General features: G+C 37.3%; 1 protein-coding gene across 4 annotated transcripts; it reads left to right on the top strand.

The window, feature by feature from the left end:
- Positions 1–258: 258 nt before the first annotated feature.
- LOC115728859 (protein EI24 homolog) lies at positions 259–10,701 on the top strand. Of its 4 annotated transcripts, none has more exons than XM_030659268.2 (12): positions 259–516; positions 633–698; positions 1,916–2,066; positions 3,317–3,369; positions 4,135–4,269; positions 4,369–4,432; positions 5,056–5,141; positions 5,221–5,303; positions 8,119–8,195; positions 8,953–9,068; positions 10,118–10,220; positions 10,442–10,701. In XM_030659268.2, exons 1-11 carry the CDS (start codon positions 380–382, stop codon positions 10,182–10,184), a joined length of 1,035 nt encoding a protein of 344 aa, XP_030515128.2. In that variant the 5' UTR covers positions 259–379; the 3' UTR covers positions 10,185–10,220; positions 10,442–10,701. The 4 variants fall into 4 exon arrangements, with proteins under 4 accessions (XP_030515128.2, XP_030515126.2, XP_048134893.1 ...); XM_030659266.2 differs by having other exon boundaries at positions 10,118–10,221; positions 10,388–10,701; XM_048278936.1 differs by adding an exon at positions 10,009–10,048 and having other exon boundaries at positions 8,953–9,069; positions 10,118–10,701.
- The last annotated feature ends 10,544 nt before the right edge of the window (positions 10,702–21,245 follow it).

Raw genomic sequence — 21,245 nt, 5'->3', positions numbered from 1 at the left:
CCATGTATTTGTCATCATTCTTTCAAAAGCATGTGAGAAGATATCATAATTAGTAACACATGATCTGAAATGACGATGCCATGAATTCAGATTATACTACAGGATTAATTATGTTACAAGGTTTTGTTAAAGATATCTCATCTGATATAAATCTTTTAATATTTCTGAACCAAGAAATTATATGAAAGTTAAAATAATTTTTAATAGAACATAGTGCGGCACATGCCTCGTATTTTTATATTTCCGTAAGTTCAACAAGCACGCCTTCCTTCTGTCGAAATCGGTCAACTCTGACTCCACCAGATTCCACGCAAGTCCCTCCGTCCCTGGTTCTCGGCTCCAAGCAGCCTCGATCGCCCCCCATGGAGTCCGCGAAGCCATGGACGGAGGACGCGATGTCGAAGATGGTGGCAGCGTCGCGCCTCTGGTTCGCCGGATTCGCGGACGCGTGTTGCCTTCACAGAGTCGTCTCCCTCTGCCTCAAGTTACCTTCCTCTCCCTCGTCTTTAGCTCGTCGTGGCTCTTCCTAGCTTCGCTGCTTCTCGATTCGTGTTCTCCTTTCCTGGAAATGATGGACGAATTTGAAATTCACTGAATTTTTCTTTTTGTTTGTTGAATTCGCGCTTTGGTAGGTCGAAGAAGCTCTCGATCAGGACCGGACAGTGTTTTCTCTTGAACGGCTTCATATTCCTCGGGAGGTACTTGTTGTGTCTCTGGGAATCCTGTTTTATCGGATGAATTTGAATGCGATGCTGTTTTAGGAGTTGGGTACTTCGCGGTCTCTCTGTCGCTGAATTTACGATTTTGAGTTCTTTAAGACTTTCGTTGGTGGTCTATATGTTTAGTGATGATAGAGATCAGAAGCTACGTTAGCTTGGAAACACTTCTCTTTAGTTCATTACCTCAAAACTGTGGTGTCCGTTGATTTGTCTGCAAAAATGTGCCTCTTTATTAAGGTCGTTTCATGTCCCAGTGCCCTCATTTCAAATGTCCTTACCGTTTGATGATATTTCTTGAGGAGACTTCATTTATTATTCATTGTTCAGAATGCAGTCAGGAAATTTATATTACAAAATGAAGTGTATTTTTGTCTCCTGGCATGGATAATGGTGGTATTCGAATGAACTTTTTAAGCTATTGTAATTCTTTTTTGAATTGTGATGAGGTCAGTGCTGTTGCGCAAGCAGCTGTCTATTGCGGTTCTCTCTTTATTCTGGCAGAAGTTTCTTTGGCTTTGCTTGAAACTTGTGCTTGAGCAAAAGGAGGGAAATTTCAGTGGAACTCATGATAATGGGACCTTTGGAAGTACCCATTGGTGCTTAATGTTAATGAAGAGAGGTTCTAGTCCTCCTAGAGCACTATGCTCCTGTCCACCCAACTTAATTGCCATGTGAGAAGTGTCATAAATTTGGAAGAAATAACTCATGATACTCAGCACGCTCTACGAGGTTGTTGGCATGGTTGGATGGTTACATCATGCCTTGGAGCACCTAAAAGTTTCTCCACTGAATTAGGGTAGAGTCTTGCTAAGAAAAAGGAAGAGAAAGATTGTAGAAAGACTAATCATGGGTGTGTTGGAAACTCTTAATAAACATAATGAACATTGTGAATTCTTAATGGGCTATATTTAGGCTAAACATGTGCAAAGCATGTATCGTTATGTGTTCCAGAAACTAGTTGACTCAAATTGTGAAGTGTTCCCTTAGCATTTTCATTGCATTCGTATGTAGATATTTCCTCAACAGTTATAATCAGTTGAATCTTAGATGATATATACGGGCAACAATTGCAAGTTGTAACAATTGATATTTTCAATTGATTTTGTTTCTCAACTCTTCTATCAATGCTCTTCCACTTCGTTCTTCAAAGTTTGATGTGCGTACTTGTGACGAAAATAACATCGATTTATTTGCAGCATACTTGTCTTACATTTGCTTGTCATCCCTACACTTCAGTGGATATTGCCTGAGAACTGCTGTCAGATTACTTCTCAAGACTCTTGTCCATTTTCTAGTGTTTTGAAGCTCTATTCGTTCCTACATTTTGGACTTGTACAACTGCTTTATGTAAGTTTGCTCTTGACATCTGCAGTTTTTAATTATTAAATATTGAACACGTGCTGTTTCATGGCCTTGTGTTGGCAGAGCAGTGAGCACTACCCAAAGCTGTAGTTTTTGTGAAAAAAGGGGCGTTTGTTTTGCTTCTCTCATTTTGACTGTATGACATTACTTTCGAGTGATGTTCTTGGATATCCTAATTAATGGATCTGTGCTATCAGATTGGTGCTTTTATTGAGTGGTTTTTCCAAATATCCTCTGACGCTAGACAACTCATGTATGTAATGCAAACAATTCACATTACATAAAAGAAGCATTCACCATCTGAACATACTCAATGAAGAACACCATGAGGACACCCGATTTTACCGATAGTTTTTAGTTCGTTGTGACTATCTGGGTTTATTTTTAGATCTGCTGTTCTCAGACTATCGTGAACAATGCCCCTATGCAAGTGGCTTGTCCATGCCTAAGTAGCTTTCAGAATTACGATGGAATTTAATGAGTGCATGTGTGCCCAAATTTTACCACGGGGAACAAAAGGTTCGATAAATAGAAGATCATATGTTATGACTTGTCTCTAGACCAACAACATAAAATGGCAATTTGTCCTTGACAATGCATTTGGGGCCTTCCAGATGCATAGAAGCCCTCATGATTTCTCTTCTGTGGTGATCAAGAGATGGAAGAAGCAATTGACAAAACTTTTCTTTTTACAAGTTCCGAGGCAATCACACGTATAGTTCCTTCAATGCTGAACTCCCAAGTTCCCAACCATCCAATAGAAGCATACGAGTAAAAGAGCTGTATTCCATAGTTTGTTGTACTTGTATGTTGCTTAACTTTTGATTTCTTCCTAGATTAGCACTAAAGTTAATCTCATTTTAAATGTTGAGTATGGATTGATTTTGGACTAGGAAAGAAACAAATTATAGGTATTATAATTTTGTTTGATGTCTAGGTACTTGAGCTTGGAAAGTAGTCTTGAGAGATACGTAGGGCATGGAAAGTACTCTACTGACCCCTGAAATTGCCCAATTGAAAGAGTACTATTAGTGATTTGAATGCTGTACCCTTTATGTTAAAAAAAGAAACCTCAAGATAAGAATTTAAGAGGAGTGAATTCGCATCAGGTTCACAGAAACTTAAGGAATGACTGGTAGATTTCAATAATGAGAAAGTTAATGTTTTGTGTTCATGAAATATCTTATAGTCCCTCATGGATTGATTAACTTTCACCAGGATTTTTTTTTTTGCAGGTTTTCTGGTTCTACCCATTGTACATTTTTAGCTTTATTTTGAGCGCTATATGGTATTGCCCTCATTACACTAGTTAGTTTTATGTCTTTTTACTCTGGTAGTCTTGTTTGTTTGATTTCAGTCAATTTTCCATAAAGCAAGGATAGCGATGAGCATCATGATTACGAGATAAAGTACCCTAAGCCTTTGTATATTGCCTTTCTTGTAAGTTAAACACAGGAGTCAACATTTATACTGTTCAATGGAAACAAGGAGAAAGAAAAAATTACTGAAATAATTTGTGGGTCAACTAGACTTAGTACATTTCCTATGCTGAAGTCCTAATTGAGAGGTAGCAAAAGCCACATGTCTTTGTTTATTTGATGCAAGAAAACAAGGAATGTAAAGCTTTTCAGAAAGAGAAAGGTTAAGACACTCAATAGAATTGTTGGTGTTTGGTTAACCTCTATTTTGTGGGGGATAAAAGTGGTCCAGGGGAAGAAGGTGCTCCAATGGATACGTTTCATAACCATCTTATACGAGGTGGTCCTTGAGAGATTTAAGAAATGGTCTTCATTCATTGCTTGCACCCCAAGCTATGATAAGAACGTGCCCCGGATTTCAGTTTTTAAGGTTGTAATTTGGTTTTGCCTTTTCAGTGCCAGTTCGCTTTGAGCTGATAGGGAGGTTTCCACGATGTAAAGCTCTAGTGTGCTGTGTACACTTTTAAATTCCTTCAAGCGTAGATTTTTTTGTTGATTATTGTGCATTCTTTCCGAGTATGTCTGATATAGGTTGTGGAGGAAATCTAAGGTTTTGGTGGAAGATGTGAATGCAGGTACAGTGATATAGCTAAACATGGATTTGCTGCTATGGAAGGATCTCAGTCTACGTTAGAGCAACCCTCAAGCAAAAATGAAGCAGTGGCGTTGGAAAGAAAGATTGAAACAGAAAAACTTGTTGATCTTGGAGGGTATAGAACTAAACACGATCAACCATTCTTATACTTGGCTATGGAAGTTTGCTTTTGGTATTATTTCATCTGAAGCTGAAGTGTTCTCATTTTCCTTAGGTTGATGATTGGAATTGGAGAGCAGGTGTATTCAATACTGCTTCTGACCTTTTTCTTCCTGGAGGTGAAATAAAGTCTAGATTTAATCTTGAGTAGCTACATCATGGGTTAAAAGCATTTTAGTTGGACTTTGAACTATCCTCATGATCAAACACCTTCTACAACCCACAGGTGTTGAATAGAGTAAAAATTTTGTTAATTGCTCAAATATGGTAGAATTTGATGTTGTTCCTGAATCCTGTGATGTGTATGGCTTCACAATTATAGCTGCCCAGGTGATTACGCCATTGTGGCAACAATGTTAGTAGAATGTTTTCCCAACGATGAACAATGACTGCAATGAAGGCCAAATGTTGTTGATTTATGATGGAATTACCATAATGAAATCAGTCATGTAGATGCAATTGAGGGAGAGAATGCTAGATCTTATTTTTTTTTTTTGGTTTATACCACAAAAAACCCAAACTAGTACGGCCATATCACATTTAACCTAAACTAATTTTCGTTACAAAAACTCCCGAACTGATACACCCATGCCACATTCACCCCAAACTAGTGCACCCGTGCCACATTTACTCTACAATGTTCTACTGCTTTGTTGCCTTAACGACTGCATTTTCTTTTAATACCTTTTCATATACCATTTGTATGCCTGACAAGCTGAGTAGTAGTTACTGCACTGTGCAGGTTTATGTTCTAGGATTTGTTCCCTATATTGGGAAGCCACTTAATATTTTGCTGCTCTCCTGGATGTATGCTTATTACTGTTTCGAGTATGTAATCTTCTCAATGTATTTTATTGGGTTATACATTTTTCTTGCCTTTTACTTCTTCTTATGTGGGAATTTTTAGGTACAAATGGAACTTTACTGGAGTTAGTCTGGACAAAAGGCTGGACTTCTTTGAATCCAATTGGGCATTCTTTGCTGGTTTTGGTAATGTTCTTTCTGATCACGATACTTAATATTGCAGTCTCAGTGTGCATGTGTATTGGGTGGGATGTGATCCATGGATTCGTGGGTCAGCTAATCTGAGATTTTTGACGTGACACTTATCAAATAGTTGTTCACCATGATTTATGTGGGATCCACGTATCAAAGAGTATCTGTAGTGGGTTTTTATTGTGTCTTTCTCCTGCAATGGATATCCTAGTTTGTGTATTTCTTATGGCATAAACGCACTTGGTGGTGAGAAAGACATGCTATTTCTTGTGTTACACACTTTTTCAATCATCCTTTTGATGTTATGTACATATGTAATAGAATATTGAAGTAGTTTCACGTATTTTCTTTTTATAGCAAAGGATGCACTGATTTTTCTGACACAACCAACAAAATTGACTGTTTGAGTATCTTCTCTAAATAATGCTCTTTTCATGTTCTCTATGTATATATATATTCCTTCTGAAATCCTCTATAGGAGATTGGTAGTCAATTTGGGTGATCTGGATGGAAAATTGCTGGAAATGTGAACTGAAGCCTAGAACTTTTGTCTGAGGGTCCTTGACTCCTTGTAAATCTGATTGCAAGATAGCTAAAATGGAACAGGGAAGGACTGCATTTTGAAATGCGCTCTAAGGTAGTCATCACTAGTGGTTATGGATAATGAGGAGGGGTACGAGTGGTATATTTCCTTGGAAGGATCACGTTATTGCTCTTACTAACATAGGTCAATCGAAGACTGTTTTGAACATTGTTTGGCTCTCATTTGGACAGATTTTTATAATTGGTCAATCAGGGCCATTTTAGTGAAGTTGCCTCTTGTCATTACTGAAACTGAAAAAAGAAACACGTGCTCTTAACTCTTAAAAATATTTTTGTGTCAAGTTAACTTTTCTTTGACTACTTTCTTTAACGAGAAGTCGCTTAGAAGAATAAACATCGAAGTTAATTAACATATTAGCAAAACATAAGCTAAACTTAGGTAAAATTTCGTATAGAACTTAAACCGAATAAAAATAAACGAACAGATGTGATGGATGAAACAATGAAGATGTTGAAAACCTTCATTAAACTAAAGCTGCCAACTTTTCTGATACAACACTTGGACAAAATAATGTTAATTGTAGAGGAAAAGTACATTCAATTGTTAATGCATGGGTATGCTACTGGTTAAAGTTCAGGTGATATTATAAAGAGTGGACTTTAATGATGCTCTTCTATCTTACCTGGAAGAGAGGGATCATATTAGTTTGATCTTCCTGTATTAATGATTCATGAAATTATGTTAATCTGTTGGGAGCTCGGAAAGATATGTCAATTTAAACTATAATATTCTACTGCAAAGACAGTACAACAAAATTAGCATACAGTTTCAACTTCTAAGCTATCAAAGTTTCAGATTGTATTTATTGCTTTTAGGTAACTTATATTTAAAATGGGTCAATACTTTTTCCTAATGTTGGCCATATAGAATATATCCAAATAAAACATATGAAGTCTTGGAACTTCCTTGTTTGAATAAGTGAGATGAGCTTTCTTTTTTTAAGGGAGTCATTTCCGTAATTACATTGGATTACTTTCTCCATATCAGCTTTAAGTTTTTCCATGAAATGACAAACTGTCATGTTTATCAATGGAGAGTTAAATCGAAATTTGTAGACCTGTTAGGCAAAATCGAAACAATTGCATGAAACTAAAATTGGGTCAAAATTTGGCTTAATGAACACTTAATTGTGTCAACTAGCTGTTGATGTTGAATTATGTGGTTTGTCAGAAGCACATGCGATGTTGATCTGTTATGACAGACTTTATATGTCATCATGGCATGTGTGTCTCTTGTTTAATTGAAATCTTCTAAATCAATGTGCGGGTCATAATGGTATCTTGCAGCATTTCCGTCATTACATTGGATTACTTTCTCCATATCAGCTTTAAGTTTTTCCATGAAATGACAAACTGTCATTTTTATCAACAGAGAGTTGAATCAAAGTCTGTAGAACTGTTAGGTAAAATTGAAACAATTGCATGAAACTAAAATTGTGTCAAAGTTTGGCTTAATGAACACTTAATTGTGTCAACTAGCAGTTGATATTGAATTATGCGGTTTGTCAGAAGCGCATGCGATGTTGATCTGTTATGACAGACTTTATATGTCATCATGGCATGTGTGTCTCTCGTTTAATTGAAATCTTCTAAATCAATGTGCAGGTCATAATAATATCTCGCAGCATTTCTGTCATTAGATTGGATTACTTTCTCCATATCAGCTTTAAGTTTTTCCATGAAATGACAAACTGTCATGTTTATCAACAGAGTTAAATCGAAGTTTGTAGACCTGTTAGGTAAAATTGAAACAATTGCATGAAACTAAAATTGGGTCAAAGTGTGGCTTAATGAACACTTAATTGTGTCAACTAGCGGTTGATGTTGAATCATGCAGTTTGTCAGAAGCATATGCGATGTGGATCTGTTATGACAAAATTTATATGTCATCATGGCATGTGTGTCTCTCGTTTAATTGAAATCTTCTAAATCAACGTGCAGGTCATAATGGTATCTCGCAGCATGTCATGTTGAAAAATGATTTATGTGTTTCTCTGAAGCTCATATGATTCTTTTTTCTTCCATAAACGGCATTCTATTTAGTGCTATTATGTTTGAATTTTCATGTGGAGATTCAATGCTTATACTGCTAAGAGAATGCTGAAATGAGCCACTTTATTTGCTGGTTGTGAGCATGTCTAAAATGAGGTTTACTTGGTGGCAAGTCAATCTATGTATTCAATAAATTTGCTTAAATTCCTTACAGGAAACCCCTGCGTTCTGGCTAGTTTCTTTTTCTCACCTCTGGTGGGCTATGGTGTTATGGCTATACTTTTTCCACTGGTATGTCTTTGCCTTTTCCTATATTGCCTGTAGTGTGTGCCCTTAGTGCTAGAGAAACTGGTTGATAAAAAATCTAGTTAATCTTCAGCAAATGTCTTGAGCACTCGTGACGTATTTCCATTTCAAGTGTGAAATGATATACACACACCTTATTTCCAACCCTTGGTCAGGTCTTTTCCCTTAGTTAACAAATTTCTGCCTCAAAATACATGCTTATCATCCACTTTGGCTGTTCGCTGCTAAACATCAATATAGTTCTGTATCTGAATCATGCCCAACTCAGGCCTAGCTTCCTTAGATCAGCATTAATTATAAAATTCCCGAACTGGTAATTAATGCTATAATAAATGTCATAAATGCTAAATTGGACTCCAAGTTTGAAGCTCTGTTTCATTAACATGGAAACATGATGAAAATTTAAATAGGTCAGACCAAAAAACACCAGATATACGAGAAGCTAGCAAACCCTAATGATTACCTGTGCACGCGACCTGTTGATGCTGCTAGATATCAGAATTTGGGCTTTCAGCTTCTGAAGGAAAGTAGATATGCTTGTATTCAGACATCGAACCATTTGTGCAGAGAGTGCGGTGACATATTCTTGTTAGATAGCTCATTTACCATTGCCAATTCAGCAGACAAAACATGGTTCTTCCTCCTTTTCTTTTATTTGACCGTGCTTATTTCTTCTCTTTGCTAATTGTTCAAATTGGTTTGATTCATCTGCATTTTCTGTACTAATAAATGCATCTTTCAGTTTGTGCTGACAGCTACAAGCTCAAGGGCTGAGCAAGCTATATTTTCTGAAGGAAGAAAAAAGAGAGATGCTGGAATAGGAAGGCTACCAATATTTTATGCCGCTGATACTTTGTCGTAAGATGCCTCTGTGCCTATTCAATTTCCCAAAGAAGTGTGAATATTGATTTTAGCAGCATATCTATATTTAGATAAATTACCTTCACTTATCGAAACCCTTGCATCTATGAACATACAGCAATTCTGGGCATTTCAATTGACAATCCTTTTTGACCCAAAAAAAGAAAAAGAAATTGACAATCCTGTAATTTAAACTTAAGTCTCCACCTAGGTTATGTGTATCAGTTTAGCCCTGTGAAGTTTACTGTTGATCTTGCGAGACACATTTACAAAGTTTTATCATTTTCTACTGCAGTTTCATGAGATCACAGAGATAATAGTACTAGAATTCTCTTGGTGCTTAGAAAATTGTGTTGTGGCTTGACAAAGTACCTAATGGTGTTTCAAATGCTGACCACCCAACAAAAATGACCAAGTGTTGTCCCACCAATCTGGAGTGGGTTATCAATTTACTTCCTTTGCACTCTGTTTCATGCTAATTCTTCGACTAAGATCCAATATTCAAGGTCTTTATGTTGTGTCTACTCATAAGCTCTAAAGTGTCTCCTTATTCCTTTCAAACCTGCTTCACTATTATAGAACCACAAGTGAACACTGTTATTCTCCATTTTGAAGCCCGCGTCGCAAGAATTCTCGTCATCTTATTTTTAGTTGAGGCCAGACAAACTTTCCTCAAATATAACTTCTTTTCTATCTTTTGCTTTTCAATCTTTAGTACCCTGCATTAATCGAAATAGTCATATCTGCGATCCCGATCTTGCGCATATAGTAATATTTTTAGAGAATATTTCATGGGGACAAGCATTATTGGCCTTGCATGAATATTTTAGGTGATATGATACAAAATTGTTTCAAATTTAGAAAAATCCAGTTTTTCTTTTGTGAATCGTTTTGTAGAATAAGGATGACAAGTTGATCTGAATATTATAAATTCCTTAGTTGGTGATTTTTGCTAATACCTTGATATATGAATCGACGTCCTGTGCAGTGTACTCTAGTTTAATTCTTGGCAGTGCTACTATTGATGTTTCACTCTAATTCTGTAGGATGTGGGTATTGGGTCTTTTCTCTTTGGAATCTCGGGAGCAATTACAAGAGAAGAAGATGCACTAGAAAGCTTTGATCACTGTTGACATGATTGTAGCCTGCATGGAACTTATAACGCATAAACCCTCTCAGCTCCTGTACAGGTGATTCATTAATAACATTATCTGGTCATGATGGTGGTTCTGGTGTTGTTAATTCTATATGTTGATTCAATAGACTGAGCCCTACAACAATATACGTTGACAGTAACACGTGTGCTTTTGTACTTTAGTTCAAGGTATCAACGATCATCTGACGCTAAGAAGTTTGTACATACTCGTTAGAAGATCCTGGAGCATAACATTTCCATGGAAGGCATATTTGTTAATGAACCGGGTGGTCAACAATGATGTGGTTGTGTTCGTCGTCGTATGCTATTAACAAGAAAGTCTATGTAAAGCACTCAACTGTAAATTCTTGCCGACAAGTGAATTTCCCTGGTGAAGGTTAACCTGTTGACTCCTATTTTCACCCTTTAAATTGTACATAGCGACATATCTTTGTTAAGTTGCAATAGACTGGACAGCTTTTTTAATTTTGTCTTCATTTCATGGTACTATATGCTGTAAGGATAGTCGGTATGATCTCATGTTGGTGTATAAGGCGGTTCCTCTTGTATTTGTAACTGGAGAGAGCCCCTCTTTCTCACTCTCTCCTGCCCTTGGTGGATCTCGTTGATGGTGCAGAATCAGATGAGCAGAGGGATGCCCTTGAATGTGCAGTTCAGAGCTCAAGGTGGCGTCGAGCTTTTCAATGGCGAGGCGAGACACCATTGCTGAGCTCTTCAATGGTAAATAGTGAGAGAGATTAAGACATATAAGAGAGAAAGAGAAAAGGGGAAGGGGAAGGATGTTTGTGTTGTTGGGGGGGGGTGGGGGGTTGGGTGTTTGTGTTTTCCTTTGGGGTTGGGGGTGAAATCAAGCTGAGATGATTGGCAGCACCGGGTGATGGTGGCGGCGGTTTGGAGTGGGGAAGAAGGCCGCCTGCAGCTTCAAAGAGGCGGTTGCTGTGGAAAAGGCATCGATTGGTGTGGAAAGGGTGGGGGATAGAGAAGGAAGTATAGTTGGGTCCCAAAGGAATGCAACTCTTTTTCTTTTTTTTTTATTACACTAGCGGGTGAGTGTCCGTTGGACGATGAAAAATTCACTCAAAAACTACTTGGTGTCCGGCATTAGCGTTGATGCTGCGGTCCGGTTGCAGCGTGACCTCTCTCCCTGGTAAACTTGAGGCCAAGCTAATCGTTGAGCCGGTAATAAAATATCTTAGTAACTTATCGATAAACATTTGGATCGACTAATTTCTAATTTGTCAGTAACTTTATCAGACGTAACATTGCATTATTACCATGGACTATCAAAATATACTAGTGTTATCTATTCGAAGCTACACCAAAGTAACAACTATATTTTGCCAATTTGCAGTTTGGTTTGTAAAATTACTAAATTGACGTTACGATATTCACCAGTGAACATTATATCAAGCGACTGTATACGTTTGAGGAAGTTACCAACATGTAGTTACTAACAGTTAGCGTCTACTAGCGAGTATTGAATTTATCTCTCATATCATCGATATCGAGCTACTTACCTTAAATGTTCAACAAAAGTTGCCGACTTACAATCTGATTTGCCAATTTGTACTTGACTAGCAAGTGATCATCGTTTAGCCATGAATCATGCACATCACCATCAACTTGAGTGCTTTTAGGTAAACGGGAGGATTACCAAAAAAGTACTAAACCTATTGTAATTGTGCTAATTTAGTCCTTAACTATTTTTTTCTGTTAATTTAGTCATAAAACTTTTACATTTCTGTAATGTATTGCAAATTTAGTTCAAAATGCGGAATTTTTCAATCAATATCTTCATCGAAGATTCAAAAAGGATTCCAATCAGCCCGCAACATATTCAATGGATAACATTTACCCAAAGCTTACCCATGATTAAAGTCAACTAGACTATATTGATGGAACATAAACAATCTTTTAACAATTTATTATACAACAATCTCACTAAAACCTATTTCAAAATATGAACAACAAAACCTTTGAACTTAATCCATGAATGGACAAAAAGGTTCAGGTCTCCGAATTCTGCTTATCTCATGAGCTGGCGTATTTTGTAATTTGGGCTTATTAAGTTGTACTATGGCGTTAATTAATTGTTCAAAGAATCGAAAGCTTATCCAGTGAGTTAAATGGAGATATATTCTTGTTAAAGAAAAGTTTGGACATACACGTGAAAGATTAATAGATATGATTGAAAACTTGTGAACCGTTGGATATCCACGGTTTTGTTAAGAACAATTAGAACTATGAATCAACAAGCTACACGGATTAGATTTGAGCCACTGACAGCAACACTTGATTCTTGTTTCACTCCTCGTAGGATTAGGAATCGTGTGCTTTATAATCCAAAGGAACTTCACAAATTCTTACTTAGTTGTTTCACAAGAGACACGTTGTATGAGTATTAACAATTTCAAACGCACTTGCCCAAGTAACCCCAACTTCTTGTCAATGAAGCAAGAAGAGTGTGGTTCAAGGGTCATCGGTCCGGACCTTCTCGTGGAGCTGCCATTCACCCAGTTGCCGGCTGAATTCGTTGGATCCGTCCTGTACTCACTTATCACTGGACTCAGAGACGATGATGGCAAGGTTGTGGGACCAATAAGGAGTTCTACCTCCGAGGCTTTCAATCGAGCAAACACTTTCAAAGAAACCAAGCAGTTTCCAGATCGGAATCACGGCTTCAATCTTTCATTCTTCAAGAAGATGCCGGAGGAGTATTTCGGCCTGAATGGAAACCAAAATCTGACGGATGGAGCAGCCGGAAGGAAAAGAGGATAGACTTGAAGAGAACGTACTTAATTAATTCGCAAGACGTTGAGGAACTAGAAATTTCCTTAAAATAAGTATGCTGCGTCAAATATGTATTAAATTATCTTAGTTTAGTTTTTCAGCTGGTGCATCAAATTAGGCATCCACTAATATATCCATATATTTTTCAAGCAGCGGTTAACTCCATGATCAATTAATTAATCACCGCTATATAAGATGCTCAATAAACATTTAAACCAACTTTCTATGTCATTCATATATCTCCAGATAGTTACTATCTTTTGAAATACAAATCCATATAACAGTAAAAAAAAAATTTTAATTGATCGACACAGGTTTATTCTGTAACATACTTTAGTGCAAACAATGTACAGCAAGTCAATAATAACGCCACATGACGCTGACTGACATGACACGACACGATTGTAAGCTAGTAATATTTGCTTTAACTATCAATAGATGGATGGGTATACATATTTGTAGAATTTTGTTGATTCAAACTATACAAACAAATAGCTAGCCAAAAACAAGTATACAAATAGATAAAACCTTAGCCTGCTTGGGATTGAAAATTAATCAATTATTTGTTTCATGAAAATCAATGATTTAAAAAAGTTTTTTCTAATTTTTGATAGCGTAAACATTTTCATATCAACAAAAATATTTAGGCAAGAATTGTTGTTAACTGTGTAATGATGATGGCAGGATTGTCGGACCAATAAGGAATTATGCTTCCGAGGTAGGAGATCAAGGAGTTTGCACATCATAAAGACGGCTCCGATCTTTGGTTCTCAGCACGTTCTGAATTGAAAATAAATAAATTAAAATTCTATTAAGCCAATTTCAGTAAAAAAAAATAAAAATTTTGGCGATGGAAAACGAAGGGTTAGATTTTTCGAGAAAGTTTGGAACGTGTAGATAATCTTTGTGCGACCAAAAAAAAAAAAAAAAGATAATCTTTGTGCTCTCTTATCCTTTCTGTTGTTTCTATTTGGTTAATTGGATCATCACGTATTTGAGAGCATGAACCAAATTATTTTTTTTTCTTTTTCCTTTCTTTTTGTTTTGTTTATCAAATCTAATGAAATTTTATTGACTGAAATAGTAAGTGAGGGAAGGTTTAACTTTTTACAAACCAAGCAAAACTATTCCTGTTACGAGAAGTCCACAGTGCCATATCTAATTGTTCAAATAATGCAAGGCTTATATAGTTGTTGTGAACCGTCGGATCTCCGTGAGTTTGTGAAGACCAATTAGGACTAGGAATGAACAAGCTACCGGATAAGATTCAAGCCGGTGAGAACAAAACCTAATTACTGTTTCACTTCTAGTAGGATTAGGAATCGAGTGCTTTATATTCCAAAGGAACTTCCCAATTCACTGGCGATATGTCGCACGAGAATAACAATTCCATGCTCACCTTCCCTAGTAACGCCAACTTCTTGTCAATGGAGAAAGAAGGGCGTAGTTCAAGGCTCATGGGTCTGGACCACCTCGTGGAACCGCCATTCACGCAGTCGCCGGCCACATTCGTCGGATCCGTCCTGTACTCATTCATCACAGAACTCAGAGATGATGATGCCATGGTCGTCGGACCAATAAGGAGCTTTGCTTATGAAGCTTTCAACCGAGCGAGTGCTTTCAAGGAGATCGAGGAGTTTCAACATGAGAGTGATGGCTCCGATCTTTCATTCTTCACGAAGACGCCGGAGGAGTATTTTGGGTTGAACCCGAAACCAAAATCGACAGATGGAGCAGTCGGAGAAGAAGCAGGAAGCCTCGGAGCAAAGGAGGGAACGAAGGAGAGGGTACCGAGCCTGAGAGAAACCATATACTCCTTAGCAATGAATATGATGCAGTATGTTCTTGGAATCTTTCTGCCAAAGCATGATGATTAGTTTCTCCTCGGGCTTTTCTTCGTTTGGGGGTTTTGTTAGGCACTTCCTTAATTGGTTGTCTTTGTGTTTAAACGTTTGTGTTAAATTGATTTTCATGGATGAATTTTCTTGTGAAAGTTGATCATCACGTATTTGAGAGTACGACCCAATTTCTCTTTTCCCTTTTTCTATCCTTTTATTTGTTTTGTTCATTACATCTAATGAAATTATATTGACTGAAATTATAAGTGATGGAATGTTTAACTGTTTACGAACCAAGAAAACCTATTCCTGTTACAAGAAGTCCAGTGGCATATACTTGTTATTTTTGTTGTTGTTCGTATCATCATCATCTCTAGTTTTGTTACCCCTGGGCTGCACGGACTTTTTCCTTAAATCAGAAAAATAGATAGGAGCAAACGAATCTTCGATAACATGATTGGAAACGTTGGTGTCATATCTTTATTGGCTTGAACTTTGATGAGTACTTGCACTTGAATTTTGCATACTATGAATTGAAAATCCAAAAGATTTGAAGCCTTTGACGGTACAAGAGGAAGCGCACTCTGTCGATTAAGCATAATTAGTGCTGACGCGCACGAATATAGGTTAATTATGTACGAAGAGAAAGGAGTCTTGATTTCGAAAGAAAACTCAGTGATTATTTGATTGAGTGGACGTGGTGAGTATCTGTTAAACATGTGTAATTTGAGTGATTACTTGATGAAGAGGGACTAGCGGGCAGCTCGTTTTTGTGAATTTCGATGCAAGGGTAATGGAGGAACGATGGCGTTCGGGTAAATTACTTAAAAATTCCTAAACATATTACACTATTGTCAATTCGGTAAAAAAATTTCAATTTTATCAATTTTGTCCTAAACTTTTTGATAATTAGCCAATGTAATTATTCCAGTTAAGTTTGGCGTGAACATTCTTTTCATTTAACAGCAACATGTCGAACATATTATGTCTTAGATTATTTCAGGCACGTGAAAGCATAAAGTGTTCCCACAGAATGAACCAAATCCATGTCATTCTTCATCGAAGCGGTATCTTGTAATTTTCCAGGAAAATTGCACCAAAAAGCCTAAATAATATGACCCAGTCCTAAACTTTTCGATTGTTCAATCGATAGTTACCAAAAGAGCAACATGAGTCCTAAATCTTTTGATTATTTCAATTAAATCTTGAACTTTTTATAGAAAGAAAATTTGCAATTCGTAAAGTGAACAATTAAGGATTTGATTGCGTGTTTCGATAAAAATTTAGAACTTAACTGAATCAAATGAAAAGTTTGAGACTTAATTGCATTCCTCACATGAATACTGGGTCTTGACCATATTTATACTGTGGATAGGGAAAAAAAAATCGCAAGCATGATGTCGAATATGGCCTGTTGTGAAATTGAAATCCAACATAGAACGATTATGTTTTGGTTGATATGTCTCCAAATCTTTATACTGCATGCCTAAGATTGTTTGCTTTCACCGGCGGTAAATATATATAACAGATTGAGGGATAATTTCTTCTCTTGGCAAGCCATGGCTGCTCAATCCGATATTCCTCATAGCTATTAAGGCTCCGTTTATTTCGTGATGATTTGAAAAATAATTTCCTTAAAATAATCTCTTGTATTGCTTGAAATAAGTAGTTAATAAATGATGTTTTTATTATTGACAGCAACCTATTGAACACATTTGTTATTGGTTCATTTTAATAGGCAATAGAAGTACTTTATTTAAGGAAAATATTTTCCCATCATTTTCGAAAATCAAATACACCCGAAGAAGTTTGTCATTAGGCTGTAAAATCTCAATTCAACTAATGTTCAAGTTCTGTTCATTTATCTTTTCCACCTTTGTTCGTGTTAATGGGGGAAACATCTGTTTGTATTTCGCTGCCCAATGATATGCCTTGGCAATTCCACATTGACCAATAAGCTTGGTCGATTACGTCTCCATGTCAATTATGTTGACCTTTGCAAAGCATCATAGATGGATATATTGACTTCTGGACAAAACAGACATGCCCATGACAAATTCCTATCCTAGTTAAATATCTCCGTTTCAAAGTCCGAACCGACTTCGTCTACATGTTTCCTCCAAACAGTGAACCAATTATCTCGATCGGACTCATGATAGATTGAGCTGAGCAGTATTATATTATGGATGAAAATGGATTTCAAGACCCAAATCATCATAAATCAATTTAATTATTATCACGAATGTTTGCAATTTTCCTATTCACACGTATCTAGTAAACCTTCATAACAGGGTGGCTGGTAAGGTCATTCCGAATATGAGACGCTTACGACGTAGCTGTCGAATTCAAATTAAGTGTTCAATCACTTAGCCAATAATATAATGTTTTGAGACATAATGGTTCGATTAAGATTTATGACTAAATTATTTTGATCATAGAGTCCTCTTCCGAACTAACATTCTTCACAGTATATCCCAAGTGAAGCGAAACAACACACCATTTGATAGACTCTCGCCGGGTTTGGCTCTGAAGCTATGCAATGGTGTGTCTTGCTTTCGGCAAGGTCGGTATTTATTAAACCGGTGAAACTCCAAAACGAGAAACTAATCAAATTTGGCTAGAACAAGGAAGGAAATTTCTTGTTGTAAACGAAAAGGGCTACTAGAGAGATGAGGTTTGAGAGATGAGGACAGTGACATTGGCTCGGAGAAAGGGAGCTACGGATGACAGAAGCCACCTTTCGTTGAACTAATAATCCGATGTTTTGAGACAGAATGGTTCGCTTAAGATGAAAGTTATGACTGAAATAGTTTGATCACAAAGTCCTCTTCCAAACAAACATTCTTGATAATACATCAAAAGAGAAGCAAAACAACACACCATTTCATCGTTTCCGCTAGGTTTTGGTTTGAAGCGATGCAATGGTCGGTCTTGCTTTGGGGGGTCGGTATTTATTAAACCGATGAAGCTTCAAAATAATAAACAAATAAAACTTGACCAGAACGAGGATGCAAATCCTTACTGTAGACAGAAAGGGCTACAAGAGGAATGAGGTTTAAGAGATGAGGACGGTAACACTGGCTCAAAAGAAGGGGGTTACGGATGACAAAAGCCTCCTTCCTTTGAACAAATAATCCGATGTTTTAAGACAAAATGATTTAATTAAGATGAAAGTTATGACCGAATTAGTTTGATCATAGAGTCTTCTTACGAACAAAATTCTTGATAATAGATTTGAAGTGAAACGAAATAGCACACCACTTGATCACTTCTCGTTAGGTTTTGGCTCTAAAGTGATGCAACGGTGTGTCTTTCTTTAGGGGGTCGGTATTTAATAAACTGGTGAAGCTCCAAAATAAGAAACTAATTAAATATAGCTAGAACAAGGGTGGAAATTTCTTATTGAAAAAGCAAAGGGCCACTAAAAGCATGAGGTTTGAGAGATGAGAACAGATATCTTGGTTTAGAGGACGGGGCGGCGGATGACAAAAACCAATTTCCTCCGAATAAATAATTTGATGTTTTGAGATAGAATGGTTTGAGTAAGATGAAAGTTATGCCTGAATTAATTTAATCACATAGTTTTCTTAAAACACACATTCTCGATAATAGATCTTAAGCGAAACAACACATTATTTGATCGCTCCTCGCTATGTTTTAACTCGGAAGCGATGCAAAGGTCTTTCTTGCTTCAGGGGTTTGATATTTATTATATTAGTGAAGCTCCAAAATGGGGAACTAATCAAATTTGGGTAGAGCAAGGATGGAAATTTATTGCTATGAATGGAAAGGGCCACTAGGTGAATGATGTTTGAGAGATGATGATGGTGACATTGGTTTAGAGGAAGGGGCTGTAGATGATGGAAGGGCCCTTCTTCTAAACCAATAATCCGACGTTTTGAGACAAAGTGGTTGGCTTAAGATGGAAGTTATGACTGAATTAATTTGACCACAAAGCCCTCATTCAAACAAACATTCTTGAGAATAGATCTCAAGTGAAGCGAAGCAACTCCCATTTGATTTCTCTCGCTGGATTTTGGCTCTGAAGCGATACAATGGCCTATCTTGCTTTGGGAGAGTCAGTATTTATTAAATCGGAGAAGCTCCTAAACAAGAAACTAATTAAATTTGGCTAGAATAAGGATGGTAATATAGTGCTGTAAACGCAAAGGGCCACCACAAGAATGAGGTATGAGAAATGAGTACGGTGACACCAATTCGGAAGAAGGGGGTTGAAGATGACAAAAACCCCATTCCTCTAAGTCAATAATCCGATGTTTTGAGACAACATAGTTCGATTAAGATGAAAGTTATGATTGAATTAGTTTGACAACTAAGTCCTTCTCCGAACAAACATTCTTGATAACCAATTTGAAGTGAAGCAAAACAAAACACAATTTGATCGTCTCTCGCTGGGTTTTGAGATAATATGATTTGATTAGGATGAAAGTTATGACCGAATTAGTTTGATTATAGAGTCCTCTTACGAACAAATTTCTTGATAATAGATCTGAAGTGAAGCGAAACAATACACCTTTGATCATCTCTCACTTGGTTTTGGCTCTAAAGTGATGCAATGGTCTGTCTTGCTTTGGGGTTGGTACTTAACAAACCGATAAAGCTCCAAAATAAGAAGCTAATCAAATTTAGCTAGAACAAGGATAGAAATTTCTTATTGTAAACGCAAAGGGCCACTAGAAGAATGAGGTTTGAGAGATGAGGATGGTGACACTGGTTTAGAGGACAGGCGAGTAGATCATAGAAACCAACTTCTTCCGAACCAATAATATGATGTTTTGAGACAAAATGGTTTGATTAAGATGAAAGTTATGACTGAATTAATTTAGTCACATAGTTGTCTTTCGAACAAACGTTCTCAATAATAGATCTTAAGCGAAACAACAAACCATTTGATTGTCCTTCGCTGGATTTTAGCTCGGAAGAGATGCAAAGGTCTTTTTTACTTTAGGGGGTCGATATTTGTTACACTGGTGAAGCTCCAAAATGGGAAACTAATCAAATTTGGGTAGAACAAGAATGAAAATTTTTTGTTATGAACGGAAAGGGCCACTAGAGTGTTGACACCTAAATTTTGATTTTTCTTAAATTATTTTCACAAAAATGAGAATTAGCCTTGATTCTCACAAAAAAAATTAGTTTTCATGTATTGCTATATAACTTAAGCATGCATTGCATTTGTGTTATTTCGCGCCGATGACAGGATTTGGATTCGGATTGACATGCGGAAGACCGGAGCCCATACTCCATAATTTGGCCATCATAAGGGAGCAAGTGTTGAAAATCACAAGGCCTTAGGGTCAAATTTTCAGTCCACTAAATTTTGATTTCGAAAAAGGGCTTTTAATCAAAGTTTACTAATCAAAATAAGGCCAAAACTTAAGCCCACATTATCAGATTTTGACCTAGGGTTTCTCTATATAAACATGGCTAGGTCACGTTCGGAAGGACGGAGAAAAAATTCAGAAACTTGAGAGTAAAAATCGCGAGAGGAAAGAAAAGAGGAGAAGCTCTCTCGGAAAATCCCTCCAGCCGAGAACTGCGTCTTCGTTTTGGGCGATCCACCGTCCTTGTTGAAGTTGCTATTTTCATCACTAATCCTTGTTGTCCACTAGTCGTTGCCCATCAATCCAGTCCACCCATGAAAGCAAAACCGTGAGACGTGGCCTCCGACTTCATCAACTTTCGTAGCAATCATTGTGGTGATGCAATCCGAGAGCTTCAGCCATAGTGCCGCTTAATCCCGCAGCTCACCGTTGAAAATCCACTGGTGGTTGGTTTGCTCGCACCTAGCCATTCGGACCGAAGTGCTAAGCGTGGGGTGCAAGTTTTGAACGAAGATTCAGATCGAAAGCTCACCTTGATCTTCACGGTGCTACTAGCCATTCGACACCACAACCGTAGCCGTGCCATCGCTGAACCGCAGATTGTCCAATACTATTTGTTCACCGATCGAGCTACTGTTCAAGGTATTCTTGTGCTCTTGTTTAGTCTTCAAGTCTAGCCACGATCCAAACATTTCTTAGCTGCTGCTCAAGTGAGCCTTGGGGCTGTTTTTAGAGCTGTTTGTGGGTTGTTTTCTTCATATTGGTCTTGTCGTTTGCTGATATTCCAGATTCATTCCACTGCTGATTTTTTTGCAAGTTGACGTCAACACAATTTTTTTACGATTGCTTGTCGCTGATCACTGCATGCTTCTTTGTTCGCTATTGGGGCTGATTTACATATTATCTTGAATCAATTATCCTTGCCATTCGGTGTTGTTTAGCGAAGTGTTACGTAAAGGTCCAAATTTGTTTTTTAGCAAATCCTATGAGTCGAACATCCACGGGAGCCACCAGTTCTATCCACGAAGTGGTCTTTCGAACTTGG

The sequence above is a fragment of the Rhodamnia argentea genome, chromosome 5, assembly GCF_020921035.1.
Source record: "Rhodamnia argentea isolate NSW1041297 chromosome 5, ASM2092103v1, whole genome shotgun sequence".
NCBI lineage: Eukaryota > Viridiplantae > Streptophyta > Magnoliopsida > Myrtales > Myrtaceae > Rhodamnia > Rhodamnia argentea.
The sequence above is the reverse complement of the archived record's forward strand: the minus strand, read 5'-3'. Positions and strand labels throughout refer to the sequence as shown.